The 24,521-nt window shown below is 41.5% G+C and overlaps 1 protein-coding gene across 1 annotated transcript; it reads left to right on the forward strand.

The window, feature by feature from the left end:
- Positions 1-6,069: 6,069 nt before the first annotated feature.
- Positions 6,070-20,705, forward strand: LOC112463692 (cryptochrome-1-like). Its single transcript, XM_025030209.1, has 11 exons — positions 6,070-6,221; positions 12,867-13,100; positions 14,226-14,477; positions 15,079-15,263; positions 16,653-16,882; positions 17,319-17,486; positions 18,152-18,292; positions 18,704-18,855; positions 19,457-19,659; positions 19,779-19,805; positions 19,921-20,705. Exons 2-11 carry the CDS (start codon positions 12,883-12,885, stop codon positions 20,064-20,066), a joined length of 1,722 nt encoding a protein of 573 aa, XP_024885977.1. The 5' UTR covers positions 6,070-6,221; positions 12,867-12,882; the 3' UTR covers positions 20,067-20,705.
- The last annotated feature ends 3,816 nt before the right edge of the window (positions 20,706-24,521 follow it).

Raw genomic sequence — 24,521 nt, forward strand, 5'->3', positions numbered from 1 at the left:
AAAGGAATCGAGTGCATGCCTGCAATATTGACGGCGAGAGATAGCTGCGAGGTTGAAACTGTAGTTTTATACAGCGATTACATTTATTTTTTAAGAGAGCTTGTCTATTTAAGTAGACTTAAGTCGCCACTCATTATAGCACTCCCATAACAATATTATAATAGGTATATGTAAATTAATTGGCTTCTTTCTTCAAAGTTCGATTATGCTGATAGCTGGTCTTTGGTTCCTTCGCTTTCAGCAAAACGCTAAATCGCATAGTGACGAGCGCCGCATGACGTGTCGTTGACGTCGTTGTCGCGGTTTCAGACGAAAATTTTCTATGGAGAGCCGTTTTATCGCGAAATACGTGTATTTATATTTCTATGTGTCGTTCTCGTGAAAGTTAGTCAAAATCGAAGGAGATTTAATCGAGTTTTTTAAATAGAAAAAAAAAAGAGATCGGAGAATTGTTTAAAAAACTCGATTATTTTTAATTAATTTTTAACTAACGTTCACGAGGACCATTTTTACGTGTAAAGTTTGTTACGTGACATTTATACAGATACACTGAGAAAGGATTATGATGAGTAATCGTGTATAGCGTTAAAAGAGAGACTATATGTTTGATAGGATCCGCTTGATATCGCAATCGCGTCTACTGTCAGCTTCGACGGCCTTGATTATCATACCGCAATCGAATTAATTGTTATAAATTAAGTGTTATATTAAGAGAGGATTTATACACTGTGCGCGATCGTGTGTGATGGACTTAATTCGACGGGCGCAGAGGCTAAGAAACGTAGTTCGCGAGCTACAGTTCCTTCACAGCTCACACAGTTCCGTTTCTTTTTTTTTTTTTTTTTTTTTTTCGTAGGCTCGAATTCTTTCTCGCCCGTGCACGTTGATTATATAATTCATTCGTATCGTAACATATTCTACCAAGTATTTCTTTTTTAATTTTTTTTTTCGAGAGGGGAACATGGACACAAATTCGCGTCCATGCCTTTCGCGCTTCTCCCACTTGTGATACTATCGCAGTATTTTACATTTGAAATTCGTTCTTAAGTCTTTATCGTTACTGCCGATAGTATTTTGCTCTGAAATGCTGTCGCAGGTGAGCTCGCGTTTCGTATACTTGTAATAGCGAACAGATACTTCTAATAGATCTTTATAATTTAACGTATATATTCTGGGGCTAGCGCAATTTCTTCTCGTGGAAATTTACTGTTGAAAATGGTCAATTTTATCAGAAATATTTTTTATTTGACTCGAGTCAGACCGATCGAGTTCTTCACGCAAAAATAATCCATTATTCTGACGGTAAATCAAATCGAAGATACTCTCGGTGCAATGCAGCCATAATCCCTCTCCTCAAGTCTCACAAAAGAGAGAGAGATTCTTTGCCGGACGTTATCTGAATACAGAATGTTCTCTTTAATGTCCATATTTTTAAGTAGGGAGGATATTCGTAAAGAGGATGGCAGTGTGGTAAAGAAACAGAAACTACAAACGGATGGGGGAAGACATTCGGATTCGGGAAACGATTTTAACGAGCCGCGGGTATATTTTTGTCTCCCGAAACAACTGGGGAAAAAAATAAAAAAGAAGGCGGTCTTTCATTCCGAGCTATTCTACGACAAATCCAGAATTTGCGAATTCAAAGAGGCTTCCGAAAGTTTCCTCGTTAGTGCGGGATAAACGGGAGCAACAAAGGGAAACACGATTGCGAAAGGGAGGATGTTTTCATCACTCCTGTGCTACTGACCTTCCATGGTTTTTTCTTCTATTCATGATTTAATTTAAACGCGACGTATATATTTGCCGTTAAAATATATTACACACACACGAATTGTTTGTTATCCGCTGCATGAATAGTCTTTCAACTATCTATTTTTTTTCTTAATACGTGAATTTTAAGTATATAAAATATATGGCACGCGTGTATCGCGAGTATGTTTAATAATTAATATAACGTAATGTGTAATAAGTAATTGCGAGGAGATGAAATAAAGTCGGTCGATATCGTTAGGGAATCGCACGAATATATATTACATATGGACTAATCTAACAATAATATATAGTGTAAAGAAAAGCGCATGGAATTTATGGAATAAATCATAGAGAATGTATAGAGAAGATATTTAGTTATAGAGCGCGACAGGATAACGTCGAATATTACATATTGATAATGAATAAGTAGCGCATCGTGAGAGAAAGACAGATTAAAGCGAGCCCCGTAATCCATAAACTCGGAATGAATGAAACACACTCATTATGGATTTTTAGGGAGAGTCATTTTTATATTATGTCATATGGTTTTGCGCAATAGAAGACGTAGCAAGAGAGCAACGGAAGCCTACGAGAAATCGCGGTTTTTTTCTCTTGATATGTTTTATATGTGAAAAAAACGAATAAATGACTGTAACTATTCTAAAAAGTGTGCGTCATTTATTTGGCAGCGTGCCAAAGGATCCTCTCTGTCTTGTACGAAAAATGATTGTCAACGCTTTAATAAGCAAACGATATTATCGAGATCTATTATAAGGTATTTCAAGGTGATTAATTTTTCGCTAAAATTCTCCCCTGAATAAGGAAAAGCATTTTAATGCAATTTGACACAAGTAGGATAAAATTTTCTTTTCGGGCTATATAAGAATATAATCTAATAATATTAATGCAATAATAATCTAACAATGTTGTTTTTGCGAAAATTAAATACGTACGATGATTTCGCGACATTATAACTATATCTTGGTTTATAATTTAATTATAAATTTGTTGTTCTTCGGGATGTGCGACGAAAAATTGTTATGCACATTGCGCGATAATTCGGTCAAGGGTATCGCGAAGGTAAATATCCTTTCTTACGCAATGAGATTAGCGAGTTATAACGATATACGTTATAACAAGCAGAGAATCTTTGTCCATACAAAATAAGAGAGACACTCATAAAGTTACGCAAGGGATCTAATTAAGGGCTGCGACACACTGTATCTTTTCAAAGTTGAGTATTTTGTTTTTTTTTATAACATTTCTCACACATTAGAATTTGTAGGAGTGAAAAATTGTATTATTTGACGAATAATATAAAACTTCTTACTAAAAGTTATGTACAAGATGTTCTCAAAACTAAAGGGTGATGTTTGATATTTTTATACGAAAAATATTAAAATATGTGTAATATTAAAATATAATTAATAACATGTTATATATATACTATGTTATTTTCTCCTAACATATAGGAATTACAATTTTTAGAAATAAACAGATCAACAAATCCGATATAATAGAAGCTATAGTTTAAGATCCCGATACTTTTATATTTCTGATAATAACTTGAAACCTTATTTCATTCATTACTAGTAAACCCTTTAACGAGAGTCGCAAATGAGTGATCTGATACGAATCTAGCCGGGATATTGGTGATAATCAAGCATTTTTATGAGTCCCCCCCCTGGAAGTCGCATATATAAAACTAATTTGTAAAATGTGACACGATTATCTTGCTGAAAAACAGTCGATGTTTTTTTTTCTTTAATATTTCTCCATTTTTGCGGCTTAAATTATTGAGTTCTATATTTATGTAAGAATTAAATAGAAAACAATACGATCGTAATGCAGCCGTATTATATGACTGATTCGTAACAGGCAGCAAATGATAATTGCGATTTCTTTATTATTTCTCCGCGATTAAAAGAAACTAAAAAGAAGCCCTCTCTCGCAGGGGACCGCCGAAAGGAAACAGCACAACGCAGGTACTTATGCGGTTTGCGCGCGTAATTGCTGGCGATCGCTACAATTGCGACAGCTTAACACCAACAACACACTCGTTGCGTCACGTATCGCCGTGAAACAGCGGGAGCCGATATTCTCGCCGCGCCTCGCACTTTCCGTCGCACGTCCCATCAACCCTATTTTCTCCGACGAACTTCGTCTCGCCCGGGTACTTTTGCCCTGAGATTATACGGACCGTGGTAGAAACAACCGTATAATCCCATTGTTGCCCCCGCAACTCGATTGTGGCCTTCCTGAATAGATCCGATGATTACCGCATGAGTTACATCGCGGCGAACCTTCCGCCGGGCCCTTATAACGTGGCTCTTCTTTCCCTTTTACAAACTTGTCCACCGAAGCGATTTCGTAATCGTTTATTTTTTATTAAAAGCGCGATGTCTCCCCTCCGGCGTCGTTACTTTACTTAGAAGGCACGATGCGAGTCTTGCATCGCAAATTTGCACACTTGCCACCCCTTTTTTTCTCACGTAATCAATCCGTCAGTAATGCCTGCGATTCAATTACATCGTAATAATTCGGAAGTATGTATACGATCCGATGTATATCGCCGTTGTGTTATATCTGTAATTGAAAGTGACATCTCGATTGAATTTTCATGCGCGAGTCAAGCGATAAACCGTGTATTGTTCCCCGGATCTATTAGGCTCTCCCTGTGATGAATAGTTAAATATGTGTTTCATTTAACACACGAAGCCTATTTTAATCGGGCAAACACAAGTTCGTTACGCAAGCCAGAGGTTTTGCAGATCAATATAGTAACCTCGTCCCACAGTCCCGGCGCGGGCGCTTTAAATCGATAACAAATGGTTATGCAAAATGTATAAACAATTTGTCGACTGAATGCGTAACGCGTTGAAGGGAACTTGCTTTCTATTTGTTAACCTATTGCACAAATATATAGTCGTTAAGTAATCTGTTCTTTAGCTATAACTTCCAATTTGTTATATTTTTAAAAATTACAATGCTAATATAGAAATTATACCTTTCCTGCAGTAAAAATAATCTTAAATCTTATCATTAGAAGGATCGATTCTGCAGAGTCGGCCGAACTTTTGAAAAACATCGCGAGGACAGATTTGTCCCCGATTCGATATCTTTTTGGCAACTTTTCAATTCAGCATCGAACCCCCGCTGAGAGAAGAATTTAAATAACAAAACTTCTATTAAAATTCGTTCAATCTGCAGTTCTTCAAATAACATGGTCACTCTCTAAAATTGTTTCCTTAAAATGCAAAAGAATAAAAACTATCTCGGTAATTAGAACGCCTTTAAATCTTTCCGAGATTTAAAGGATCCAGAGGGAGGAAAATCTGCAAGTTTCTAAGGACATTTCGGCGAAATTTTGAGGCATCTTGCGCGAGGATCCCGGATCTTTCGGAGCTCTGCATTAGAAACAGACGGCCTCGGGCGGACCGAGATGAGGAGAAAAAGCGCTCGCGAGAGCGAGAGGCAGCGAGAGGTGTTCTCCCGAGCGGCCACGGCGGCTGCAACGTGACCGCGGCACCACGTGACCCGCGCAGCCAATTGGATCTGCCGCGGATCGACGGTCACGTTGCACTCGGCGTGGCTCGTTCACCCCGCACGCTCCTGCACGCTGCCCCCTCGTCCATCGGCCCCCTTCGACAATTCGCACTTCGCATATGCGATCGGCTGTCAGCGCGGTGCGGTGTGCTTTTTCGGTCCCGCGACATATCGCTTGTCTATTCGTTCACTGGTGCGATCGTGTGAAATAAAAAGAAGAAGAAAAGAAGAAACGGGAAGAGTGATTGGTGAACGCGCGCGACGAGCGAAGCGCGATCGTCGAGTTTGCGAGTGCGAGCCCGAGCCTTTTGCGCGGAACTCGCGAGCCGCGCAAACAGTGAATTATCGTTATCGCTATCATTTGCTTCTGGAATTAAAAGGCTCGGTGGCGCCGATTATTCATATCAATTGTGACGGGACGATTAGCGCGCGAGAACGATGCAGCGAGCGCGTCGTCGATTCAGCGAGTGCCGCGAGTGAATCATCGAATTAATAATTCAGCCGTGCGAAATCGGGCAGTTAACTAGAGCCTCCCGTGACGATCGGCAGCGGTGACTCACGAATGAATCACTGAATTTGCGACGAAGCGAAAAATCCAAAAGTCCGCGCAGGAGAAATGAGTGTCGCGGCTGACGAACCTGCAGTGACGATTTGAGTTCCGCGATCCGATATCGATCTCGCCCGCTCGTTGAATCTGAGGAACCGAACCGTCGTAGGGCTTCGCGGACTTGCTTAAATCACCGGCGGGAACTCACGGCGGTTAAATTGTATCGCGACGATGCGCGCTCCGCGGCGAGTCCGCCCCGCCGGCCGCGAGTGCATCTCATAGCGGCCCGCGGATTTCTGCGGTGGATCGCGGTGGGTCACATTGCCCCGGCTCTTCTAACTCGGCGGCGCCGCTTTCACCGGCCGCTTCAACGAAAGTAAGAGCTAGAGAAAGCGGTTACGCATAGAATCGCAATCCATTCGAATAGCGATCAAGGCGTTTCGATGGTTCATTTCCTCCCCCGCCTAAGTTACTATTACAATTAATGTGCAACTAATTAATATTGATATACATATAATATAATTAGATATTTAATTATATATATAATTATTATATCAAATTAATATACATAAATACAGAATGCTTATTGTTAAACAAAATGTTAATACTTATATGGGAGTAACTTTTTTAGAGAAACAAGAAATCATAGTAGCAAATGTATTTTATCTTCAAAGAGTCTCCACTTGTCATCATTGTCAACACATTCTTGGAATTTTCTCCAGGTGGTCTCCAAAACCCTGAAGCACATTTCTTTGGATATTGTTGCAATCACATTTGCAATTTTCTGTCAGAGATCTTGCACGTTGCAACGATGGTGAACAAGTGGACTCTTTGAAGACAAAATACATTTGTTACTATAATTTCTTCTTTCTCTAAAAAACGTTAACATTTTTTTGAAGCACTCTGTATAACAATTAATATACAATAATTATTATATTGTTATACAAACACACAATCTACCAGGTTCCTTTACATACACGATATGCTTAGATCTGACTTTGCAAAACTTGGAAAAATGCGACACAAATATTTCATTTCTTTGTAAATTTAATTTCCACGGATATTAATATTCTCAAATTGTTTGAAACTCAAGACAGTACGTTTAAAAAATTAACTTTTTAGATACAACTTTAACCATCTCAGATCTTTCTGCTCAACTTACTGCAGTTCCGACATGATTAATTTTCCGCGCCGGGATATTAAGAAAAAAAAACACTTTGATCTAAGATATATTAAATAAGCAGTCAATCCGCAACGTGTTGAGAGAGGATGATCGGTGAATAATGTATACGGCGTAATCCATTAATCGTCGCGTGAGGGCCGTGAGGAATTAATAATCCCTGTCATCCGATAGCAAGAAGAAACGCGACATTGAGAATTTAGGGAAGAAAATTTATGGAAAATTCTCCGTCATTAATTACGGAATCATTAGTTCCATTAATGTTGCCGGAGCCTGCGGGGTTTCCGTCATTCGGGTGCGCTGAACCATGTCGGTCCAGGAACAGGTGTTTAATCGTCCCCGCACGAGGGTTTAACTTATTGACTCGTCTACTCGATACGGAGCGGATACTTTCGGAGCGGAATGGATGTTTCCAACTCGGTCCCCGGCTCTCGACCCTTATCAATTAACGCGTACAAGGGGGTTGCCGAAATGTCGCTCGCACCGTCGGCGTCGGCGTCGTTACGCCGGTTTTGTCACGGAAAACGGAATGCAGAGACGGCGACGGACGTGTGCGTTTAGTCACTGTCGTGTCGCTGCCGCTAAACACTGATCCATCAAAGTACATACCAGTTCAGTCACGGCCGAGCTTCTCTCGGTTCTCGCTCTTTTTGTCGCTGCTCGATAGGCAAATAACGCGAACGTCTTCCTCGCGACGATGCGACGTCACGAGTTCCCTATCGCTTTTTTATTCCGAACGACTTTCTGCGAGATACGATTTACACGTTTGCGATGCACGTGACGCACGCGTGAAAATTGATCTCGAAATACAACGTCGGCGGCGATAAAAGTGCCCGGTCGAAATCAATGGGGAAACAAAGCGAGCGTTAAAATAAACAGGGATTTAAATGAAATGTAAAATTTCGCTGGATTTAACGGGCAAAAATTATTTATCGCGCGATAACACGAGTGACGCTACAGGTGGTTAATTAAATTTATATGCAATAAGTAAAATCCCCGCTTGTCTTGATTGTATTAATCGTTAGCGGAGTACACTCTTCCATCGAATGTATCCCCGGAAGCGTGTAACGATAAGCTGTCAGGTGTGAATTACATTCGATCTAAACATAGTTTCATGTACGAGTGTTTGCACGCTTGCATCGCTATAATTAGCCGTCGTCGGCAACGATGATCTTATGCAATATCGAGACTCGCCGTTTTTTTTTTCAATTTTATCTCTCTAAAAGCAAGACTGTAACAAGCCTATGCACTCGATAATTCATTCGAGTGGGCTCCGGAATATAAAATTTATCGAAAAAGCACTGAAATGTAACTCCGAAGTTTTTTGGAGCAGATAAAAAGAGGATAACTTCTATGTATATATTAAATCCCTTAAGCGGATTCCAAATATTATACTTTTTGCTTCAGCGTTTATACTAGAGTGCCAATATTTATAATAAAAATAAAATCTAATCGACGCAACGCATATAACAATAAAAAAAGTTATCATATCGATTTTTGTATAGTAGAGAATCGTTGCGTCATATTCTCTATATTTAATCGTCAGGACACTTTTCGGGACGTCTCAGAAACTCCAGAAATTTCTGGAGAAGAGCCGGAATTCCATTATCGAAACTTTGAGAGCTGACTGCTAACTGCGCGGAAATAAAATAAATGCAGCGGTCAGTTTAGCCCGTATTTCGCCGGTCGTCTCGAATTTCTGAACGGAATCCTCTGCGGTCAGTAAAGGCGAGTGCACGCGCGAGTCCATCGACGTTATCGCGAACGTCGAGAGAGCGCGAGAGCTCTCCCCACTTACATCATAACTCAGGCCGAGGGAAAGACGGTTATGTCAGCGCGCGGCGACGACGTAACGCCTTTTCCTGGTTTATATAGATCACTCGCTCTCAAACGCTAATTCTGTACGCGACGCATATGTAATTAATTCTCTTTCGAGCCTGACAGAGATAGCCCCGAAGTGTATTTGTATCGTTTACTTCTAGCTAGTTTTGAATTTCTGCTGGCTTTTCAGCAATATCAGCGGCGTTTTCAGCAACGCGGAAGCTGCGTCGCTTATCATCTTCGCGAGATTAACCCTTTAATATTTTAGGGAATATTTTATTATACTCAATTATTTAATTATGTATTAAATTATACATATACTGTATCAAATTAACATATCTATAATATAAACAGAGTGATTCAAAAAAATGTTAAATTAATTAGTAGAACGGCGGAACTTTTTTAGAGAAACAGAACTGAAAACACAAGCTGTCATAGTAACAAATGTATTTTGTCTTCAAAGAGTGAATATTTCAGGGAAGGAACAAATCTCTTCTTCGCCAAGTTCGACGACGACGCGCTCTTTTCGCGCGTCAAATACTTGAAGACGATGCTCTTTTCATAAATGATCCGGCGCACGAAAAGTTTATTTTAGCGGGGCATACATAAATATTTGAGGTACGGGGTCTCCTTTTTCGCCGGGAGACCCTCGGGAGATTAAAGTTAATCCTGCGACGTGAAACAAGTCCGCCTCCTCCTCGCCCGCTCCGATCGCCTCTCTGTTCTCTGTGTGTCGGAATTAAAGTTTCTTTTCTGTTGTGGTCTCTTTCGCGAGAGGAGTTTCCTCGGGAAAATTGCTGCGACGCCACCACTGTGAATCGGCGCGGCGAGACGGTCGCAAACATCCGCGGACATGATCGAGACGGCGGATGATCACGATCGCCAAGTTACGATCGACGTATCGTATCGGGTTTAGTGCCTTGTGTATACGCGCATACACACTCTCTTTCTCTCTGAGAATGTTCTCGGAAGAAGTTATCGGAGAAACGGTGGGATAATTCCATCAAAAAACGATAAATTTCGATTATATTGCCGCTTCCATGCGGCGCGGCGATGATGTAATAGCGGAACTTTAAATGGAGTTAAGACGGGCGAGTCGGCGATGTTGACGCCTCACGACGACGATATAACGGTACAATTGTCCGTAATAATTTAACGTACTTGCAGAGAATCATCGGCGATGAATTGGATCGCAAAATGGTCCGAGTGGACGTGGGCAGACGGTCGTCCAGCGTCTAGTATATATATAGGTAAAGACGAGTCGGACGTCGGACGGACGGCTGACGCGTCAAGCGGTATTCTACTGTCAATCTTTTCCTGGCGAGCTTAGGCATTGCCAGAACAAATAAAACGTTCGCATAAATGTACATGCTTTTTAGCTAGATATATCGAATCTATTATCGATCTTGATAAATCTGCCGCGCCACTTAAAGACTGACTTTCTCCGTAACGCCGAAGACATTATATCGGTTAACGCATTAATGCACCTCGTGCTTCAGCAACCCCCTTTGCCTTTCCGCATACGCGTCCGCGTCGCGGGCGGAATGAATTCCTGCAATAAATTACTGCAAAACGCACGTCGGTCCCTCCTCGCTCCCCCCCTCCTCGGCTCATGAATAACGCGGCAAAAGATAGCCTTCGTCTGAGGGCTAATCTCGCGGCGGTTTCGCTGCCGTTGCTGGAAAACGACACACACGGAACTCGCGACGATGCAACGGCGCGGCGCAGCAGCGTAACCAACATTCAGGTCACTCTCGTCCGCCCCGCGTCTCCCCCCCTTCCGCCCTTTCCGCTCCTGTCCGCGGAGGAACTTCAAAGGATCGATCTTGATTACCTTGCTCTGCTGACGGCGTTCGCCCCGGAATAATAAATTGCTCTATCTCCGCCTCTACGTGCTGACATTAATAAATAATTGACAATTAATAATGAGAGAAGAGAATGCGTCAATTATCGGAGTAAATTAAAAAAATAATTTTTTTTTTCAAGATGAGACGTGTGATATACGACATTTATGCGATGTATAATTGTATGTAGATTTTAATTTTCAATGTTGTCTCGATTGAAAATCGCGTCTCTACTCCCCGCGTCGGAGACCGTTAGCTACGCCACTGGTGCACCGGATATAAACGTGCCTGAGGGGTAAAATTAATGCACCCATGTCGCTCTGGCCCCTTCGGTTGCCAGGGAAATCAACCGTATATCGCGGAGACGATCCGCCACTCCGTCGAGATTTCGTTAACTGCCCCCGATGCCGCGGGACATGGAATCCGCGGATCTGCGGAGCTGTGATTTTCTTTCTCTCGAGATCAGAAATGACGGCTGATTGAATTTATCTCGAAAAGGAATAGCTCTTATTTGTGTAATAATGAAAAAGAGAAAGAGAGGGAGTTTATATATAAAGTGTACAGCTATAACATTTTGTCTCTGTGGGGAGCAAATAGGTAGAAACGTGGATCGCGGAGAAGATTGCGCATCTATATACGGTTCCAAATTGACGAGCATCTTATAAATTTATTTTTACCCCTCATTCTGTCTCTCGCGGGTGAGAGAGAATTTTTCGAGAAGCATGTTTCGCGTGTCTTCAAGTAAACCTCCATCCTGAAATAATGTGCACACGTGCTCGCATACAATGGATACGCTAATTTCGCTTTACAATGGAGTTCACGACATCGTATGAATCATTGCGCGGCGACAAAACCACGTTGTTGCAATAGTTTCGCGATAGCGCGTCGAGTGTCTCGCGTCAAAATTCAGCGCCGCAATACGAATAGAACGTCAAGGATCTGTTGAAGAATGAGTTATCGGAGTTATATCTCCGATAAGCAACAAAACTAAGCTCGTTAGTGTAATCTTGCAAAAATTGGATTTTTGGTATCTCAAAGATTTAACTGTCGTTGACTATTCTAACAACAATGCCTCTTCAACCCAAATAAAAGATGTGTCGTTAATTATTATTATTAGACAGAAATGAAAGAAAAGCGTAGTAAAATCATATTAATATAAAATAAATTTAAAAAATCGCGTCTGAATAAATTAGAAAAAATGCAAACGTGTAAGATCGGCGATTTTGATTACAATTATCTCTCGCTATAGATCGACTGATAACGAAAATTGACGGGAAAAATATGTAATTCTCCAACGTAGATTGAGGATAAACGATCTTTAAAGCGCTAATAATCGGTTCTCGTCCCCGCGGATGGCGAAACGCCAGATCGGAGTAAGCCAATCGAGAGACGCGGTCCCTTCGAGAGAGCGTCTTGCAGAAGTAAATCCGGCGGCAACCGAGAAAATCGAATTTTCCGCACGACATGATGTTCCGCCGAGGATCGAAGCGGAAGTTCTGCTGCCTCAAGGTCGCCATGTGCAGACCGATTTATTTTCCGGTTTAGCGGTGAAGCAAAAGGGAAGGTAGACGGATCCTTTAGCGTGCGTTTCGGGGCGGACGAGAGTGCAAGGTACATCATTTGTAAGGACTCCCACGGTGATCGATTCGCCGTACTTGTTCGGGCTTCGAGAGCACCGTCGTATCGGGCTCCTTTTAAGATATCGATAGCAAGGAAATTCAAGACGTGCGTTTTTCAGCACTGATCTGCCGAAAAATCGAGAGACGATCCTGTAGCGGCGAATGTCAAATGAGTTTTCCTGCGTGGAGTATTTTTTAAAAAGTTACAAATAATATAAAAATAAATCGAAGAAGGAAGATAATTATGTGTCTTTGGCGGATTAAATCGTAGGTATATAACTATCCGAGAAAACTTTATCACGATTAATTTCAAGCGGCGTTTAAAATAAAAACCGGTGATAAGGAATACACAAGGTTTACACAAAGAATTCGACTAGGACTGAGGAACTTTGTGAAGGAACTTGCTCGCGGGCGATTTCTAAAACACCCCGTGAATAAACGTTCCGTCAATTTGTTGTAATAATATAATTAATTTATTGCAATTGCAAGTAGAATAGCAATGGAAATTGCTTTTGCGCGCTGAGTCAACTATAATTAAGGATGTCTACTCTGCGAAGGGTGTACTGAGAAAAGATGACGGGAAGTACTAACAACGAGATGGGCCAGGGGGTGACCTCGGGAGTTCGAAGCGACGGCGGGAAGCACACGGTTCACTGGTTCCGTAAGGGACTCCGGCTGCACGACAACCCCTCGTTGAGGGAGGGTCTCGCGGGGGCGTCCACTTTCCGGTGCGTCTTCGTCCTGGACCCCTGGTTCGCCGGAAGTACCAACATTGGCATCAATAAATGGAGGTGAGCGACCGCGATGACCCGTGGGATCGCGGAAACGTGATCGATACGCGTCGGGTCTGAAAGTGGAATAACTCAACGGGGCGCATTGGCGCCGGTCTTTTGCATCGTTGTTAATACAGCGGATAAAATTCGGTTTTTTTTCCTATAAATTTTTGCTCCATTTTATTTTATTATTTTACTTGGACCGGTTTCAAAAAAATTGGTAACTAAAAATTATACACTTTATGGCAATCCTCGGAAAATTCTACCCCTATTTCATATATAATTCTTTAAGATTCGATCCATTAACAAATGAGTAGTTCACGGACAGACAGACAGACAAAAAGTCGAGTTTTATATTACAGTGTGATTTTACTTTTCCTCTGCTATTTCTCGGTTTTCCAAATTTTGTTGTAAATAAACAATGGTCGTTTAGCGCGTCGTCGCGAATGATCGCGATAAATCAAGCTCGTCTTTTCGCGTATTAGGTTTAGATGATATTACGACGACGGTAGAGAGTTACGACTATTTAATTCGTCGATAATGGCGAGTCGATACTGTTCCACAAACGGCGCCCCGTAGATCTTTGTTGCATCCGCGTAATCTCGATGCATTTACTGCGACAGACATTCGAGCGCGGCTTTCCAGTCGTCGATCATTTGTCATGTTGATTAAGCGTTATGTAACCGTTTCCTAAGCGATCGCTTAGAGCTTAGATGTTGTCGATAATCCTACTGAATCACGGTTGACTTAGCAAGACATTAGCGGCGACGTGGACTAAAAATGAGTCAAACGGCAAACGGCAAATGTTGACGCGCGCATTCGTATATTGCGTTGCTTTTAATGATAAAAAAGTTACTTCTTACTACAAAAGCGCTAAATTCAATCGCAGAGGAGATATTTAACAAAGTTATAGTTTTCCATCTTCTGCAATTTTACGCGCACGACAATTTTTTTATTATACTATTGTGAAAAGGTCAATTGAAAATTGTATTTTAATTTCCATCTTGTTGATAGAAATTATAATTATATTGTAATCCATATTTTTAGAATCTATATGTATATATTTATTTTTACGTTGTCTAAAAAATTATTTAATGATTTTCTGCGACCGCTGATCGATTTGCTTTACGTACGATCCGACAGATTCCTGCTGCAATGTTTAGAAGATCTGGACTGTTCTCTGAGGAAACTAAATTCCCGGCTGTTCGTGATCCGGGGACAGCCGGCCGACGCGCTTCCCAAGCTCTTCAAAGAATGGGGCACGACAAACCTGACTTTCGAGGAGGATCCGGAGCCGTTTGGCCGCGTACGAGATCACAATATCTCGGCCCTCTGTAAGGAGCTCGGTATCTCGGTGGTCCAGAGAGTTTCGCACACTCTTTACAGATTAGATGAGTGAGTTCAAAACTTTTCAATAGCGATTTAAGGCTCATTGTATTAATAATATGATTTAACGATGTGAACTTAACACTGGCAAAGCAATCAAAATGACTGGTTAGACAAAATTTTCAAATTTATAACGGTGCATTTTCCGAGATTTTCTGATTTCTGTTGCAATATGTAAATAATTAAATTGGTCAATTTACTTTTCCCTTTCATCCCTTTTTTCAAAGATGTACAATAGTATATTTAAATAGCATAAATAGTATAATAAGTAATAATTATCGATAGTGAATGATTAATTTTGTGTTGATAGATTATGCAAATTTATTTAATCAGAATATAGCTCGTAATTAAATCTACAGAATTGCAATTAAAGTTCGACTTCGTAATTATAATTCTGAAATTATTTTTAACGAGACATTCATTAGGAGAAAAAAGCAGAAATATAGGTATATCTTTTAAGAGCTAAAGTTAGTTAGTTACACGTGTGTCCGAGTGTTTAAAATGGAACCTTAGCGTACACCCGTTAGGAGTAAATATTACGTTGCAACTTTCGCCATTGTTCTCGCAAGCCATTTCGCGACTCCACCGTTCTCGTCGTCCGGCGTTTCAGGATCATAGAGAGAAATGGTGGGAAACCGCCGTTGACCTATCATCAATTTCAAAACGTCGTCGCCGGCATGGACCCGCCAGAACCGCCGGTACCGACGGTGACTGCCGCCTGCATCGGCAGCGCCTATACACCCCTGAAGGACGACCACGACGACCATTACGGAGTACCCACCCTCGAGGAACTCGGTGAGGAAAGATCGATTTTTCTCCGAGCAAGTTTCAACGTTTCAGAGTTACGAGTTTGTCATCCCGTGAAACAGGACGTAACAAATCGTCAAAATAATAACTCATTAATTGCGAATCGTTACGAAACAGAGACTCTCAGAATGTCGGAATAACGGCGGCTTTTTTTTTCATGAACTTTGAGTTCAGGAAAAATCGACTCGACCGATTATCAAAATGAAGGGCAGAGACTGCCAATCCCTCAGTACAAACTAGATATAACTGGAACACTCGGCCGGGACGTTGTTTCGCGGTGATATATCAGGTAATAACGAGATGTGCATTTCGAATAGAATATCCCGGGCCGGGCAACTGGCGGGGATTAAGCGCGAGTCCGTTTCGCGCTTTGCCATGGAGAATTCATTCGCGGCAGATTAGTCGATGCAGCATTAATGCGCTGTCCGTATGAGGGAGCAATCGGGTATTATTTCACATAAGGTAATTCATCCTGCGCCGACAGCGCGTCGTAATCCGTAACCGTTCAAACCGTATTACGTACTCCGCATCACTCGCGGCGAAATACGAGGTGATCCGATCGATTATTAATTACCTCGGCTGGATTGTTCTTATTATTAAGCGTCAGGCGTCTTAAAGTCTCCTCCGGCGCGGCGCAATAGCCCGTTTTACCGTTGACACGTATAGCTCCACGGTATATAGGAGTCAGTAACCCTCACTTTCAAATGTCGTACGTTATTCCGTCATTTCGCGTCTTTTCATTGTTATCAAATGTCAGCGCGTATCCCGAAGGCTTTCAGGCCTTTTTCTCCTGCAATTCTCTGCAATGCCGAAGGGATGAGGAAACAAGACCTTCGAATAACTTTGTGCTGTACGAAATGTCTACCTACGACTCTTTAATTTCAGTGACAGATGCCTCGGTCGAGTCAACTTTTTCTTAAATAAAACTGTCGAGGCACATTATTCGAGCGCAAAACAATCGAAAACACGCTACTTTTTGCGCAATAAGCTTCTGCGACACAATTGAATAGCAATTTATTGTATACGATCAAATTTTTATTTTCAGAATTTTCATATATTAGTTTAAAAAGCTCTAGGAGATTATTCGTCGAGATATTTAATATTATAAAATGAATTTTAATTAGTAACTCGAAATTTTACTAAATATAAAGAGCCAAAATAAAATTTTCTTTAATTTGAATGTCAAAATTGGGGTATTTTGATATCGAATTAGGAATGTGTGGACGTCAATTTCGCTGAATTTTCGTCAATTTCCGAAATCTATTCGGAAAAATGAAGCTAATATAAGGTACCGAGTGAAATCGTGTTCCCAACTCGCAGAAAAATTGGGGAATACGACTTTATCTCTGTACGATTTCCCGGTTTTTATGGTTATAGGCTTCGACACGGAAAATCTGTTGCCGCCGATGTGGGTTGGCGGCGAGAGCGAGGCCCTGGCTAGGCTCGAACGTCACCTCGAGAGGAAGGCATGGGTGGCGAGTTTCGGCAGGCCGAAGATGACGCCGCAATCCTTATTACCGAGTCAGACCGGGCTCTCGCCATATCTGCGATTCGGCTGTCTCAGTACGCGGCTGTTTTACTATCAGCTCACCGATTTGTACAAAAAGGTACGAGGCAGGAGCGAAACGATAATGCGAGATGTATTTATCGCGAAATATATCAGCAACTTTTCCCGGGAAAGCCGCTCGCGAGCTTCTATTCTTCTCCGCGTCTCTCTTTCGTCCCGAAACTTCGCGATAATAATTAAACAAAACTTCGGGGACGCGTTAATTGCGCCGCGAGATTTTTATTTCTACAAGAAATCGCGTAAAAGCTGTTCCGCGCGAGAAGTTGGTAATAGTTATGAGGGAATAATGCTCTCGTTGTTTTTCAGCGAGTATTATATTAACGAGAGACTTTTTATTCCGTTCCTGCCTATTTTTTACTCTTAAAGCGACGATGTTATTTTTTTATCACTTTATCAAGCGAATACTTCGTCTTTAAACAATTTTGGAAGTGAATAACTAGTTTTCGGCTTTCCCTATATCAACGATGATGTTTCAGATAAAGAAAGCGGTGCCGCCGCTGTCGTTGCACGGCCAGCTTCTCTGGCGCGAATTCTTTTACTGCGCCGCGACGAAGAATCCCAATTTCGATCGGATGCAGGGCAATCCGATTTGCGTGCAGATACCATGGGACAAGAACGTGGAGGCGCTCGCAAAGTGGGCGAACGTGAGTGATATTTTGCGCGATCGCAAACGGAGTCTGCAAGCGTAACTTTTGCTTCGCAATTTTGCTCGCACAGCGTGACCAAGTAAAAGATTCTGACAGTATAAAAAAATGTTTTAATAATTACGTTGATTTTCATGAATTCACGGAACTATTAGTTATACAAAGAAGTATTTAATAAACTGAAAATAGCTGTTGTATCAGAGAGACGATACAAAAATTGGATTGAAAAATCCTAAAGACCTTCAAGCGAACTCTGGGAAAAAAAAGACGATTAAGCCACCTACTTTGGGGCCCACAATTAGTAATCAAATTATTTGAATATTGTAACCCTAATTTTATGTGTTTGGACTAGAAATAACACCGCGTAACTAAAAATCGTAATTAGCTATTCTATCTATTTCAAAGATTTTCAAGTTATACTATAGTCAATTCTCTCAATTAGTTCTGTCGATATTCAGTTACGCAAAGATAATTTTCACTTAAGGGGCACTAACCAAAATGTTAAGGCTCTTAACTGTGGGTCAAACCGGTGAAAATTTTTCCCAGAGAAGAGAGTCATCTTGTGTAATGCAGTCTTTTGTATTTATTATCGCAGCAGAGCGAAATTGCGAGTTGCAGACAATTTCGAAGATTTTACCGTACTTAACTTTCCTTTTGCGTCCCAGGGTCAGACGGGATTTCCGTGGATTGATGCGATCATGACGCAGCTGCGGGAAGAGGGTTGGATACATCACCTGGCCAGACACGCGGTGGCTTGCTTCTTGACCAGGGGCGACCTTTGGATTTCATGGGAAGAAGGAATGAAGGTAAAATGTCACGGCATGCCTAGCATTTCAATCGACACGCGTTGCCCGTTGAATTACTCTCTCTCTCTCTCTCTATCTCTCTTTTTATCCATTTGTTCTTATCATTAATATACAGACTTCGTAAGAATATTTCTTGTTGCGAGATTTTCTTTTCCCGGAAATACGTGCGGTGCATCCGTTAATATAATATCCAGTTAAAAAAATAAGCAAATAAACTGGTGGCTCTACAAAGCGTATAACTAACAATAAGTCGTAGCTTGTTTCACTCGCTGGAGTAGAAAATAAAATTAGTGAGATGCCTGTTTAATTACGTGTGAAAAGCGTCAAGCGGATAAATACTAATGTTAAATAATCCCGAAGTTATGTTTGCTAACTTATTAACTATTTTACTATCTAATGTCTTTCTTTGAGGTGTTCGACGAGCTTCTCTTAGACGCGGACTGGTCCGTCAATGCCGGCATGTGGATGTGGCTGTCGTGCAGTTCGTTCTTCCAACAGTTTTTCCACTGCTACTGCCCCGTACGCTTCGGCAGGAAAGCTGATCCGAACGGCGATTATATCAAGTAATCGATTAAAAAAGCATTTTTTTAAATTCTTTTTGAAATACAAAAAAAAACGCGAGAGCGACGTATGCGCGAGAAATTCCGGAAAAAATTTCAAACGGGTGCGTTTATCGGCGGTTTTTTTTTCCCCATTGAAATAACGTTTACGCTAACGATCGCGTGCACGATGCTATCGGTGCAGTGATTAACGCTCACGCGACGGCCGGACTAAATGGAAATTTTAATCTTGATTGATCTTAATTTGTAATGTATCAGGCGTTAATCTGAGCGAAGCTAAACTCAGCCGCAAGATAGATGGAACGTTAAACAGTTTAGCTCCATTAGAGCTTAATCGTGCAAAAGATCGCGCGTGAACGAATCGTCGGCGTTGACAGCGTTCGATTATTCACACTATCAATATTTTTGCAGAATAACGTATTCCCTCAACATTTTTACGGAAAACTCAAACAGCGCAATATGTTCTACTTATTTTCTCCGTTTTCTAAACTCTACTCGTTTTCCCGAGTATTTTCATAAATGTTTTATTATACGCGTACGTGTGTTCGTGCATGAGGGATTATTGTCTCTCAGGATAAAATCAATCTTGTTCCGACGATCACAGACGCTACCTGCCGGTGCTGAAGAACTTCCCGACCAGGTACATTCACGAGCCCTGGAACGCGCCGCTCAGTATACAGCACGCCGCCAAGTGCATCATCGGCAAGGAGTACTCGTTGCCGATGGTGAACCACAGCAAGAGCTCGCGCATCAACATCGAGCGGATGAAACAGGTGTACCAGCAGCTGAATAAGTATCGCGGTAACGGTGAGTAAAAATTGTGACCGTTCGACGTCTTAAATTCCGACCGATTGGAACGCGAATCTCTTTTAGCGAAAGTTATTTTAAAGCGATGACTATGATCTAATCGGGATTTTTTTCGCCAGGGACCTCGTTTAAGGGAGAAAACATCGGTGAGTAAACTGATTTCGATTGATAATTAATTAATAGCTCGATTAACTGCATTATAAGATGTTATAGTAACAATATTAATAATGCAATGTGTGATTAATATATGTTTTGTCCAAGGCTTGCTGAACGCATTGCTGGCACCACCGGCGAAGGACAGCGACGAGGAGAAGATGAAGCAGGACTCGTCGAATCGGGATAACGAGCAGAAAATGGAGGCCATCAGCAGCCCCACGCAACAGCAACAGCAACAACAGCAACAGTAGTAGCGACAGTCGGTATAGTGATCTGGCTGATCCGTTAACATGACAATGCTGACATTATTCTTTTTCTACGGATTTTAAAGCGAGTTGAAAAATTCAAATGAATTCTACATCTCCAATAATTTCGATTAATCAGCCCCGAGAAGATCCGGCGTTAATTATGATTGACATGAAACGGTGCCTTTTGTACCTCAATTTTTTCCCAGTATTATCGGGAAATAGCTGCCACATATAGTATAAATTCTGTGAATCATGTCTAATATATATAAATGTTAGATATGTATAAAATTTTTATACTCTTTGCGATCCCATGTGATAATTGTTAAAAGTTAATTGTAAAATCGATATCAGATATTCTGTAAAATACGCAGACCCGCGACAAGAAAGTATTTTTTTAACATTTGCAGAAAAAGTAATAAATGTTTTAGCAGCGAGCGTGTTACTAGAGCGAACCTAATGTTCGCCTAAGATGAAAGATTATCGTTACAACTTGTATATGTATTTTGTCACACAGTTTATATATGCAATCTTTAACAATGCTTCCTGGCGCGTATTGATTAACAACTGTTGTACCCGTTTAGATTTTTTATGGCTGTAAATCACGATTGTAAATAATGAATAAGACGTACGTTTTAAAAGACACAATCTATGTATGTAAATGACGTGTCGAGATGTCACTTACCTTTCTCTCCCCTTTCCCAGTCGAATCCCTCTCGTTGTTTTCCTGAGCGCGCCGCACATCCCCCCGACATAACTTTAGATAACTGAATAATAGCTCTCGGAGTAAGTGACGGAAAACGTAACGGAGACACATCGCCTAAGTAATCGTAGCGCTGTGGAATGAACTTCGGTCGACTTGACAAAATGAACATTTAATGGTCTATCTGTCACACTTTGCGCTTTAATGGCACCTCAATCCGGAGATCCTCGATGCAGCTCGACGGGTATACCGCCTTTCTGCTACAAAAAGTTGATAACACGGTTTGTCACGGCTATTGTATATCACTATTGCCCACGCGCTTAAACACTAGACTGAAGCTCGATGCACGCTCTCTCTCTCTCTCTCTCTTTCTCTCGTTTTCGCTCTCTCTCTTTCTCTCTCGTCTCTCTCGTCGTTTCGAGACTCGCCTAATTGAGACGTTCACGACTCCGTCACGCGACGGTGCGCTCTTCCGTTTACAAACGGGCACGGTACAACGCATCGCGCGTTCTATAACTCGCGGCTTCGTTATATTCATATATATTGTAGAAGGGAAAACAAAAAACAAAACAAAAAAAAATGAATATACAATAATGAAATACACGGGATTCGTATACGCACACGCAATATGCATTGCAATTATGCATATATATGTGTTTGCCGGGATGCGCGTATACCGTCTCTCTCTCTCCCTTTTGTCTCGACGCCGGCGGACAGAACTCATGCCACACAGTCGGTTTTTCTTTATTTTTTTTTCATGTCAACAAATGATATATTTTTAGTGCCTATAGTACTTATGGTTTTACAGTACATTTCTCATTAGATTTAAACAATTACAAATGAACATTTTCAACACTCAAAAACGGAACTAATGTTTCTCACACATTATTTCTTTCTCTCTCTCTCTCTCTCTCTCGCTTTCATTCTTCACACGCACTCGCACTTTCACTTCTTTCCCATTCTCTCTTTCATTCTCTCGGCTCCCTTTCTTTCTCTCGCGCACTCTTTCTTCGTTAACTTATTTTTTGTGTCACGTGTGTGCCTTACAAACGCTTATATATTTGGTTTTATGTCCTCCTTGCGATAAAAGATCAAAGATTTTTTTTCTTCTCTGCGAGCGACTCGTGGTCGCAGTAATAAATCTCCATCTCTCTAATAATCGGGACAATATTTAATTATAACCGTTAATAATAATTAATCGTGTTATTTATTCGTCATAGTAACATCATTGTCACGGCGTTTCGCACCCAAAATTATTTTTATCTATACACATTACAACGCCGTTATTTTTTTTTTTGCTTATGTAAATATCTCTATGTATACCGATGCCGGCTGCGGTCTCCATCTTTTTTCTTTTTTTTACGTTTATTACTTGTCGCTAATTTTACACTCTATCGCCGCGGAACACCGAAAAAATACCAGCGCGTACAATATACCACGAATTTCGGACTCCTGCCCCTTCTTTCTCTCTCTCTCTCTCTCTCTCTCTCTCTCTCTCTCTCTCTCTCCTATCGAGGAAAAGAATAATATTTGTCTCGCCTCGGAAATTCGTAATTCTCGGACGTCGATTACGACGTGTGCGCAAATAACTTCTGTGCGAGGGATTGAGGTCGCGGGACCTGGGAATCCGAGGTTAAGAAACGTATCGAAAGCGTCCATATATCCATCGTCCGTTAACGATCTATTCAGATCCTTGGACTTTGAAATATCGTAATACGAAGATCCAATAAGGATCTCACGGATCCAAAATTTTCAGGATTTAGGCATATATATGTATGTATTTTTTTAAGAACCTCGGGGAAGAGATCCTAAAATCGGATCTCGATACGATAATTAATTTCTATCGTACTTCGAGATTTCAGAATCCAAGGATTTAAGGACCCAAAGACTCAAGTATCCAAATATTCGGAAACGCGACTCGAGAACGCAAGGATCAACGATTCTCGGGATTCAAGAATCCGAAGATCCGAGAGTTCAATGCTATTTCCCGAACCCGAGGATTCACAGAATTTGTGGAACTGCAGGATCGATGCGGATCGGGTATCGGAATTCAATTCGCAAGTGATAGGCATGGGATACCTCCCCTCTCGTTTTCTTCATCTCTCTTTCTCTCTTTTTTAAATATGGTATTAGATAAACGTACGCACATCTGCACTTCTCTAATTAATTCCTCGTTATTACAACAAACTACGCGCAGAGCTCGGGGGCGTCGACGATCGGGCACCGGAACAAATCGATTTGTTCACCGCACAACGTTATATCGCGGCGAGAGTGCGGACCGATTGCGACGGATCCAGCATCCCATTTAGAATATGCACATTTAGGACGAAACCCTCGTTTGGACCGGCGCGCCCGTCGCTTGCGGTTCTGTACAACCCTTTATATACTCGTTCTCTCTCGCTCGAGACTAGTAATTAGTGATAACAACTATATCAGTTCTAATCGATTATTAATTTCCATAGTTTTATCGCCAACTACCGCGCTACTTATTTCTCTCTCTCTCTCGGATTGCGTGCGCCAATTAACATCGTTCAGAGTGAATTCCCAGAATTTTCGTCTTTAGTTCAAGCCAAACGGTTTCCGAGAAGCGTCGCGCGAATCCGGACGAGGGCCGAAGAGAGAAAAATCCTCCTCTTTCTCTACACGCGCACATACGTCGCGCGGAAGTGGTGCCCCGATCGTCGACGATCGCCGGTTCGGCTAACAATATCCTTACGGCCCTTACGCGATCAGGACGCACGTTAAAAAGGACGACGACGACGATTCACTACAAATTCTTCGTCCTCAATTCACGATTAGAGATGCTCTCGCGCCAATCTCGCACTACGCATTGAAACTATCGACAGTATTTTGCCTTCTCCCCGCGCCGTGTCGCCGACACTGTCGTGGACACTCGTCGTGAGAGATTCATAAGAGTACGATCGCGGATATAGCGGTCCGCGATATTAGATCGGGGAAGGAGAAGAAGGGCGCAGAACGCGAGAGAGGTTCAACTCGTTTCTCGCCTCTCCTCGCTCAGGATTCTCCGCGGAAAATCCTAGCAGATTTTTGCAAGACCCAGAGAGCCACGAAGCGTTCTGTAAACTCGAATCTAAATGTGAATTCACGGAAGAAAGGGTGGAAAAGTTATTGACTCAAATTATATTCATCATTTCGGTATTAAATGCAGTAAATACGAAAGAGATAATTTTTCTAGGAAGATATTCTTCTAGGAAAAGTCTTTCGAAAATAATTTCGCGCGGTGAAATCGCCATTTAATACAGAAACGATTGAACGGGTGTTCGTTTCGCTGGTCACGCGTTTCGTTAGCTTTGCCAATCGCGTTATTTTTTCAGCGCACATAAAGCAGTCGGCGCTTTTAATATTCGACACTTCGATCGAAACATTTGCAAAATCGGAATATATTCCGCAACAACGAGATATTTCGCGCAGGATAAGCGCTCATCGATTTTCCGAGTCAACATTTGCAACTGTCAAGTGCTCCAAGCGACAATTAATCAATTATCCAATCCGCGAGCACATCGAGATTGTTAATAAATCAATCGTATTTAGCCAATAAAAAAAAATCCACCGAAATCTACCGTGACTTGATGAGCGGTAATACTGATAAATTAGTCGCGTTTATACAAAAATTAATGCAAACCTCGAAGATCTTAGCTTCTCTCGAAATTTCGTCTCGCTACGCTCTTCGCTACTCGACTGCCGTTACTTGAAAAATAAACGTCAGCGCCTTTCTTCGCCAATATTATCGTTTCGCG

This window comes from Temnothorax curvispinosus, unplaced genomic scaffold (genome assembly GCF_003070985.1).
Source record: "Temnothorax curvispinosus isolate PA1 unplaced genomic scaffold, ASM307098v1 QBEX01001460.1, whole genome shotgun sequence".
Lineage (NCBI taxonomy): Eukaryota > Metazoa > Arthropoda > Insecta > Hymenoptera > Formicidae > Temnothorax > Temnothorax curvispinosus.